Below are 10,246 nucleotides of genomic sequence, written 5' to 3'. Positions count from 1 at the left end.
ATATTCCACTGTATATATATACCACATTTTCCTTATCGATTTATCCATCTGTGGACACTTAGATTGCTTCCATATCTTGGCTACTGTAAATAATGCTGCAATGAACATGGGGGCACAGATTTCTTTTTGAGTGTTTTCATTTTCTTCAAATAAATATCCAGAAGTGGAATTGCTGGATCATATGCTGGTTCTATTTCTAATTTTCTGAGGAAACTTCATACTATTTTAGAATTTGACTGAGAATATTAATTTTACTTGAATACTGTATAGACATCACTTCAAGCACTCTCCCCCACTTTTTCAATAAGCTTATCAAAAAGAATCAGATATGGCCACTCTTCTCAGAAAAATGTAGAGCCTTGTGGACACAACAGCCTCCAAATCATGAAAGCCACCAGATCAGAATTCTCAGGGAATAACCAGAACATAGAACTGAGCAAGCTAATAATACACTAATGAAATATTTTAGAACTCCATGACTAGCACACATTAGTTTTTTTTTCTAAGTTTATCATGTTTAAGCTTTTCAGTTAGTTGCTCAATCAACAGGCTAATCAATTTATTTGTCTCCAAATCTAGAGGGCAATTTAATAATTCAATTAGGCCAGATGCTTAAAGCTGCCTTGGACACTCAGTCTATATTAAACCCTTCTTCCCCTGCACCAATACTTTTCTGTAGCTGGTTTTTACACTTAATCATATGCTACACAGCAGTTTTAAAACCTGGTCAAGTAGGCCTTCCATCTGCCCAACTGAATTTTATTTTCTTTGAGGGCAGGGCCTGGTCACAGTCCCTAAACCAGTATTGCATACATAGAAGGCATTAAAGGGAATTTGTTGAATTGATTTAAAAAGTTTTCTACACTAACTGTATAACCAGCACCCACCTAGGACTTCTTCCCCTCCATTTCACTCAGCATCGAGGGGGAGCGCATCCCCTCGATGCACTCACACAAGTCTACCATTATAGTCATTATATTCTGTTTATGGTTTTAATGGTTTTGCAACATTAGAGGCACAGTGTCTTTCCAAGCACCAAGTATGCTTGAAATTGAACATTTTTATAAAGATAATAAAAGTTAATGACTACCCATGACCTACAATCTGACAGCTGTTCCTTTCCATCCTGAGATGGTATAATACCCACCCTAGCTTGCTGTGGCACAGCGGGAGAAAAGAGATACAGTCCAAGTAACCACCTTAACTATCAGCTCAGTAAGTTAGAGTTTCCCAACAGGTTTGTCTTACATGTAGGCGGCTGCAGGTGTTTCTCTAAAAGTCTTTTTATAAATGCGGTTATGTCATAAAGAGACAGCATGGAGTAAAAGAAAACCTAGTGGACTAAAAATCAGAAAATCTAGGTTCTAAATTCTTCCTTGGTTAAAGAAGTCATCGCCTCTCCGGTCTCAAATTTTCTCATCTTTAAAATGAAAGGACTGATTTTAAATTAATTTGTGTCAATTTGCACGGGACCAATAGACAAGTAACCATAATCTAAGACCTAAGAATTTCACAAAGGACATTCTAACAGAAATCTTGTCCACATTAACATATCTTAAACCAAACTATAAAATTGGGATTTCTGTTACTATTGTTAACCTTAAAAGTAAGTTTGTTGCCTAACAACTGTGAAATACGTAGGAAACGGGGGAACATATTTCACACAAAAAAACAACTGTGACTACAGATATACATAGATATGCCTAAATTGTGGTGAAAATAACCAAAATTTTAATATTAGCTAAATGCCCACTCATAAAGACAGCTATTACACTCTCTCCAGTTGACAAAAAGGTTGCACTCCAAAAGACTGTAAGTCCATTTGGGGGAAACTTTATAAATGGAGGCTAAGTTTTTAGTTTAATCCATAAGCACGTAAGTGACCCTTGATGTAGATGAACTATATAACATTAAATGCTTGAGTTCTGGGTCCTGAGACTGGGGCTTGTGCCACATAGAAGATGAATTTCCTTCCCTATTCTTGGGAAGAAGACTGGAAGTAAGCAATTATTAAAACTAATCTACCTTTGTCACAGCTTTCTACCTCCTTCTAACCCTTTTACATTCTGGGAGGGTACATAGCCCTAATCATGCTGTTGGAACAATCCTATCAGTCCTGCTTAAGCGTTCTATGTTCCAACAGCCCCTTCCTAAGCCTTCAAACAATAATTCCACAACTATGGAGCAACTGATGAACATTTCAACAAATAACCCAGAAAATGTTACTACTCTGAGACTATAGTGTTGAAAGAGGCCACCTTTTATAAAACCAAAAAATATTAGAGGGCTTCCCTGGTGGCGCAGTGGTTGAGAGTCCACCTGCCAATGCAGGGGACACGGGTTTATGCCCTGGTTCAGGAAGATCCCACATGCCACGGAGCGGCTGGGCCCGTGAGCCATGGCCACTGAGCCTGCGCATCCGGAGCCTGTGCTCCGCAACGGGAGAGGCCACAACAGTGAGAGGCCCGCGTACCGCAAAAAAAAAAAAAAAAAAATATATATATATATATATAAATCTAAGTGTTAAAAATTTTAGAGATATGATCAAGTAAATTATGAAACACCTGTATAACAGAATATCATGTCATCATTTTTTAAAAAGTTTACAAATAAGCTGTTAATAACATGTTTAACATATAATGCTGAATAAAGAAGATACTAAATGCTATGTTATGAACACAACTATTGAAAAAATGCATTGAGAAAGATTAGAAGGAAATACAGTTGTTGGGTAGTATAATTTATTGCTTTTTTCAAGTCAGTACATGAATCCATGATTTCCAGATTTTCCCATGTTAAATAAGTACCACTTTTTGTTATTTTTAAAAAAGGAAGGGCTTCCCTGGTGGCGCAGTGGTTGAGAGTCTGTCTGCCGATGCAGGGGACATGGGTTCGTGTCCCGGTCCGGGAGGATCCCACGTGCCGCGGAGCGGCTGGGCCCGTGAGCCATGGCCGCTGAGCCTGTGCGTCCGGAGCCTGTGCTCCACAACGGGAGAGGCCACAACAGTGAGAGGTCCGCGTAACGCAAAAAAAAAAAAAAAAAAAAAAAAGGAAAATTGGGGGGAAGTGTAAATTCAAATAAATAATTAATAGAATTTGAGAGAGCTATAAACAGTGCTAATTATCAGGCAATATGGAAACAGAGTTTTGTGGGCAAAGGAGCATTCCTTTCTTTGACTATGTTACCAAGAGTTTAATTAGGATACTCATTTTAAATTAATCATATTATAAAATAAGTTTTGTGATTATGAAAACATTACTTATCACTATTGCTATGGCATTTTATAGATTCAATAAAACCTATTACTGAGTCTTCTCTTGATTTAGGATTCTGGACATTTTATATATATCATATAGAAAATAACACAGGGTTGTGATTTAGACAAACAGGAAAAAAAGGTTATATAGTGAAAAAGACTTAATCCCATCTTACGTTTTCCCAGATATTGCAAGTCTCTGGGCCACAAACTTTTCTTGCATATAACCCTATGTATACTGTATTTACACACTAATAACACTTCTATACACCTTATTTCACTTAATGTACCTTAGAAACATTTACGAATCAGTATGTATACATCCACTGCATTCTTTGTACATACTTTCTATTGTATTTACTTAACACAATTAGCAACCCCTTAACGATATTTAAATTATTTCTGTTTTTCTCTATAACAAGTCTTTAGTGAACATTCTTGTACAAATATGTTATGTATGGGAATAAGTATCTCCACAGATAAATTCTTATAAGTAGAATTGTTGATTCAAAGACTATGGTGTACATTTAAAAAATGTAATATTGCCAAATAGCCTTCCAAAGAATTTGTATCACTTTACACTCCGGGGGAACATTTCTAATCAACACAGATTTTTTTTTTTAAAGCAAACGCTGATGCTGTCAACAGCCAGGAAAATAAATTAGTGAAGCAGGCTGCGGTAAGAAAATGGCAAACTGGAGAGCATGTTCAGTCACTGCAAGAAGCAGCTTCTACTCAATTCCAGCCTACTAATAATGCCTTCTAGGAATCTCTGCCCAATGTTAAACTGTCAGATTTCTCACAAAAGCCAAAAATCTGGACTTCTGCATGAAATCTCCAGATTTTTAAAATGTTGCCAACTCACGAAAAATTTAGAATTGGTGTAACAAACAAAACACATGTGTGAGTGGGACTCATCTGTTGAGCCTCCAACGTGTGACCTATGTTTAAAGCTATCATTGCCCCACCAAAGCCAACAAAGACGTCACCACAACTGGCTGTGTTTAGCATCTTGTTGTAAAACTAGGATTTCAATAGATTACATTATGTTTTTGGATGAATTAGAAGATGGGTTTTATTAACTACGTGGTCACTATCCCCACAAACTATTTGAATAACTTAATCTACTCTTGCCCAGGTGTTTTCATTAATCAGTTTCCTACAATATGCTCCCTTGCCTTCTAGTTTCATTCCTGTAAAGTGCTGTATTCCTGTTTTCTTCCTTATATGAAACTACCACATGTTGTAAGAGTTATTTTCCTGTTAGTGTAATCGTCTTTTACCCAAAGGAGAAGAAAATCTCTAATCATTTTTTTATATTTGCCTTCAACATATCCATCTACTTACAGAAGAAATTGTGGGAATAGAATTAAAAAGACTTGCTGCCTCTAGTTTAAATAGGATTTTTAATCCATATAAAATCTTTTTATATTAGCTAAATTCTTATTGTTTAGAAACTAAAGATAATATAAAAGAATAAACCCTAAAATTGCTAGCTCTATATAAAAAAATATTCAAATTCATGGATATAAAACCATGAGATTTTTAATGTTTTATTATCTCCTCTCCATAAATACCTGCAAAAGAACCAATCTGACAAAGCCAATGTATGATTATAAACAGAAACAAATGTTTGTAAATACTAAAATTATAAGCAATGTAATATTAAATAAATCAGTTACCTAGCTGAAGTTAGAAGGCAATGACTTCTTGTACAATTAAATTTCAAAAACCAACATTTAAAAAATTATTAGCTTCATTTGTTGTAAATAATGCATCTGAATCCTAATTTTAGGGCTAATAGTAATTTTAAAAGATTTCTTAGTTTTTAATGTAATCTGTTGAGAGATGTTTTCTTAATATTAAAAAAAAAACCCACAATAACAAAAGAGGACCAAAAAACATGTATTAAAGAAGTTGTATGACTTAGCAAAGCTTTCAACATATATGCCTAAATACATGTATATACAATACATATTTGCCTATATTGACATATATACATTGTCTACATTTGTCAGTGACAAATACAGTGGCTGCTCATATGAGAAAATATGCATATGAGTCATTTTACCAATAATGATGCCACTGGATAATCTATTTTTAGTTTCCAAAGGCAAGGTCCTAAACATTACAAATTCCCCTGTTAGTATTTTTAAATGTCTGAGTGTTCCTACTTCCCCTAAAAGGTATGCTGTAACTACTCAACTGTGTCTTTTCCAAGACACCCTAGAGGCTTCCCTGGTGGTGCAGTGGTTGAGAGTCCGCCTGCCGATGCAGGGGACACGGGTTCGTGCCCCAGTCCAGGAAGATCCCACATGCCGCGGAGCGGCTGGGCCCGTGAGCCATAGCCCTGGGCCTGTGCGTCTGGAGCCTGTGCTCCGCAGCGGGAGAGGCCACGGCAGTGAGAGGCCCGTGCACCGCCAAAAAAAAAAAAAAAAGACACCCTAAAATTAAACCTACTTCTTTGTATTACGTATACATCACTTGAACTCAACATTCTAATAATAAAAAGAAAGTTTACGGAAAAATTAAATTAAATTACAAACTTAAATTGTTATCTGCACATCAGATTACGTTTTCAAATGTATCATTAGAGTTCACAGATAAAACAACAGTAACAAAAAGAAACCCAGTAAAATATCGTATTTTAATTTTATCTAAAATATAAATTAAAATAAGGCATAAGAAAAACTTTGAGACAATATATGTATGTGAAAAACTGACCACTGAAAGATGCAAATAATTCATACAATATAGCATAAGCTTTAATATATAAATTAGATGTCACTGCATCAGCTGTTTATTAGTCACATCAGTCTAAACTTTACATATTAAAATACTGAAAGGCTAGAAAACATCACTGCAATATAGATTCAATATGGGAAAATACATATTTGTGGCTTTATACACAATGTAAATTAATCCATTCTATACAATAGTTTTCCAAAATATAAACGGCACTTTACATGCAATAGGACATACCAAGCTGGATGTCCTAATTAATTTACTATATAGAAAAATAAAGGAGACAACACCTTTTTAACAGAACAGTTACATAGCAGACATGGAATGTAGAATAAGATTCTGCCCTAACACACTCTTGGATAAGATTAAAGAAATATGAAAAAGGACAGTTTCTACTATTTTCAATTAGCATTTTTTAAATGAAGACTACTGTGATTTATATTTTCTAATTGTATCACAAACTGAGAAAACATAAAAGGGAAAAGAGAGGGGGAAGAAAGAAAACCTGATCCTTTATGAATTTTAAACATCAGCCCTGCCTGTGGGCTGCATTTAGGCTGCTTTTCTGTTGACGGTTTCCTAAATTACTTCTGCGACTCTGCACTGCACATCAGCAGTCAGATGAATTTTCCAGACTTCATTATGCCATTGTGTAACCATAGCTGCCACAATGTAGTGCCACAAGAAGCCTGTCCTTGAGTATTTCTTTACTTGGGTATTCAGGTAACTTGAGCATGTTGATGCTTTAAAAGAAAAACATACCACTATTAACTAAGAAATCTCTGAAATTTTTTATTGTTTTGTCTAGCATTGAAAACACTACTCAAAATTAACGTAAAACCACCCTCTTAAATTTGCAATCAAATTGGAAAACCCTGAAGTAGTATTTAAAAAGGAAAAAAAAAAAACAAAACCCTGCTGCATTGCAGTTTCCTTTAGCATGCAAATGTAGTAGAAGAAAATAAGTTCCCTTCAGCCTAAAATAAATAAGCAATAGGGCAATTTAGTTTGAAATGATGGTGTAACTCAGTGATACTTATGACAGCGTAACTTTAGTGATACTTGAACTACACATATTCAATTAGAGTACAGGTAGGTAGTTTCCTCAAACATTTTCCCTACCAAAAAAGGGGAAGGCAAGAAACTATGTAGCTACTTATTTATCAGTGATTACAAAATGTTGAATAGAGATCACTGTTGAGATTTTCCTCTCAATGCAGCAATACAGTAGTTAGACCTTTGATCATTCAAAATTAATCAGAACAATTTGCAATGCATCTAAGTAAACCAATTTAACATACCATGTGCTTGAAGTCGGCAGAAGATTTGGAGTATATGGCACAGCAGCAATTGTAAAGTTCTGCAATCCACTTCCACCCATGATATTAGCAAATCCACCATGTGGGACCCTGGAACTAAGAGTTCATATCTTAGTAAGTCATAATCATGCAAGGAAAATCTTGGTAACAGGTATATTTCGAATTAGCAAAATGACTAGTATCTACATTAAATATTTGCTGAATAAATAAATGGCTTACTTGATTAATTCAAGCAACAGAGGCTCTTACATGTTATCCAAATGATTTCCCTGTCTGCGAAAAGTATCTAGAGTCAAAGGGTTTTTGTTTTGTATTGTTTTACACGGTGGGAAAACTAGAAAATTCTTTACACTTCTCTTTCCAGAGATTTACACATTGGTTGTATTCTTTTCAAATGTCCCCTAACATAGTGAGACCACAGGAAGGTGAACAAACTCAGAAGTCTCACAGTTCCTAATTTCCAAACTTAAACTACAAAACTGCAGTCATCAAAACAGTGGCACTGGCATAAAGACAGATACATAGACCAATGGAATAGAGAACCTCAAAATAAACCCTTAAATATATGGCCAAATGGTTTTTGACAAGAGTGCTAAGAATCTCCAATGGAAAAAGGACAGTCTTTTCAACAAACTGTGTTGAGAAAACTGGATATCCACTACAAAAAAATGAAGTTGGACCCTTACCTAATGCCATATACAAAAAGTTAACTCAAAATGAATCAAAGGCCTAAATGAAGAGCTAAAACTATACAATTCTTAGAAGAAAATACAGGGGAAAAACTTCATGACACTGGATTTGGTAATGATTTCTTGGATATGACACCAAAGGCACAGGCAACAAAAGAAAAATGAATTAGACATCATCAAAATTAAAAACTTGTGTGCCAAAGGACACCATGAACTGAGTGAAAATGTGAGCCACAGGAGAAAATATTTTGAAATCATAAATATGACAAGGAATTAATATCAAGAAAATATATAGATCTCCTACAACTTAACAACAACAAAAAATAGGGACAATTTTTAAAATTTAAAAAATAGGGACAGGACTCAAATAGACATTTCTCCAAAGAAGATACACAGATGGCTTATAAGCATTCGAAAAGATGCTCAATCAACATCACTTGTCATTAGGGAAATGCAAATCAAAACCTCATTGAGATAACCACCTCATAGGCATTAAGATAACTATTAAAAAAAAAAAGATCACTAGAAAATAACAAGTATTGGAAAGGACATGCAGAAATTGAAACCCTTATGCAATTGCTGGTGGAAATGTAAAATTGTGCAGCCACTGTGGAAAACATTATCGCAGTTTCTCAAAAAACTAACCATAGAATTACAGTAAATATCCAAAAGAATAGAAAGTAGAGACTCAAACAGATATTTGTACATCCATGTTCATAGCAGCATTACTCACAATAGCCAAATAGTGGACTCAACCCAAATAACTGTCCATGGATGAAAGGATAAGAAAACTGTGGTAAACACATACAACGGAATACTATTCAGCCTTTAAAAGGACATATGCTACAATATGGATGAATCTCGAGGACATTATGCTAGGTGAAATAAGCCAGTCACAAAAAGGCAAATAATGTATGATTCCACTTACATAAGGGACCTAAAGTAATCAAATTCATAGAGGGACTTCCCTGGTGGCACAGTGGTTAAGAATCCACCTGCCAATGCAGGGGACCTGGGTTCGAGCCCTGGTCTGGGAGGATCCCACATGCCGCGGAGCAACTAAGCCCATGCGCCACAACTACTGAGACTACTGAGCCTGTGTTCTAGAGCCCGCGAGCCACAACTACTGGGCCCACGTGCCACAACTACTGAAGCCCGTGAGCCTAAGACCCGTGTGCCTAGAGCGCGTGCTCCACAGCAAGAGAAGCCACCACAATGAGAAGCACATGCACCACAGTGAAAAGTAGCCCCTGCTCAATGCCAACTAGAGAAAGCCCATGAGCAGCAACGAAGACCCAACACAGCCAAAAATAAATAAATAAATCTATTTAAAAAATTATAAAATTCATAGAGACAGAAAGTAGAACGGTAGTTGCCAGAGGCTGGGGGTAGGGGAAATGGAAAGTTAGTGTTTAATAGGTACAATTTCAACTGAGAAAGATAAAAAGCTCAGGAGATGAATGGTGGTGATGGCTGCACAAATATGTGATGTACACAGAACTGTATACTTAAAAATGATTAAAATGTTTAATATTAAGTATGTTTTACCACACACACTAAAAAAAACTGTCGAATAATGCACCAGGATTTTCTATCTGAAATCACAGATGATATGTTTACATTCACAGGGGGAAAAAAAACAATCCAATATAAACAGATCTCTTCCCAGCATTTTTCTTTTCTAGCTGGGAAGTAGTTTGGTTGCTATTAAACACTTTATTGATGAAATGCCTAAGCTTACTTTAGAAATCCAAGTGAATGTTAAAAGGATGCCTGCATTAAAAAAAAAAAAAAAAAAGGATGCCTGCATCTTGCTAACAAAACACTAACACATGAGCAATTCCTACTTAGGGAAAGAGAATATCTAAAGACCTGAATATGTCTATAAACTGAAACATTACTTTCTGCATATTTCCCTTTGCCTAAAAAATTAACAAAGGTGACCAAAAATGAAAAGGAATAAAAGGCAAGCTGTTTTCAATTTCCTACAGAGGCAGACTTTAAAAACAAGTATTCCACTTCACCAGGACAGGGTGAGAAGAGAGCCTTGACACTGATTCTTACACAAATTATATCACAGTATTTCAATAACAGAATGATCAATCTAATGTCTTTCATATAAATAAATTTTGAAAAATAAGCTTAAAAAATCAGATGATCCCCCAATTTTCATATCTAAATTGAAATTATTCTGTAAACTGATATTCACAAACAATCTCTGAAACCTTACTCCTCT

At 35.5% G+C, this 10,246-nt stretch overlaps 1 protein-coding gene across 1 annotated transcript in view; it reads right to left on the bottom strand.

Annotated features, from left to right (window-relative positions):
* Window positions 1-5,944: 5,944 nt before the first annotated feature.
* The window catches only part of HACE1 (HECT domain and ankyrin repeat containing E3 ubiquitin protein ligase 1), a 94,252-nt gene continuing 89,950 nt past the window's right edge, over window positions 5,945-10,246 (bottom strand). The window contains exons 23-24 of the mRNA XM_082855638.1: window positions 7,304-7,417; window positions 5,945-6,745 (exon numbers count right to left, since the gene is read on the bottom strand). Of these exons, the coding sequence (XP_082711764.1) occupies window positions 6,643-6,745; window positions 7,304-7,417 (217 nt within the window). The 3' untranslated portion in view covers window positions 5,945-6,642. The remainder of the gene's footprint in view (window positions 6,746-7,303; window positions 7,418-10,246) is intronic.

Source organism: Leucopleurus acutus (genome assembly GCF_964270905.1).
Source record: "Leucopleurus acutus genome assembly, chromosome: 15".
NCBI lineage: Eukaryota > Metazoa > Chordata > Mammalia > Artiodactyla > Delphinidae > Leucopleurus > Leucopleurus acutus.
Note: the sequence above shows the minus strand (reverse complement) of the source record. Positions and strands in the feature narration are given on the sequence as shown.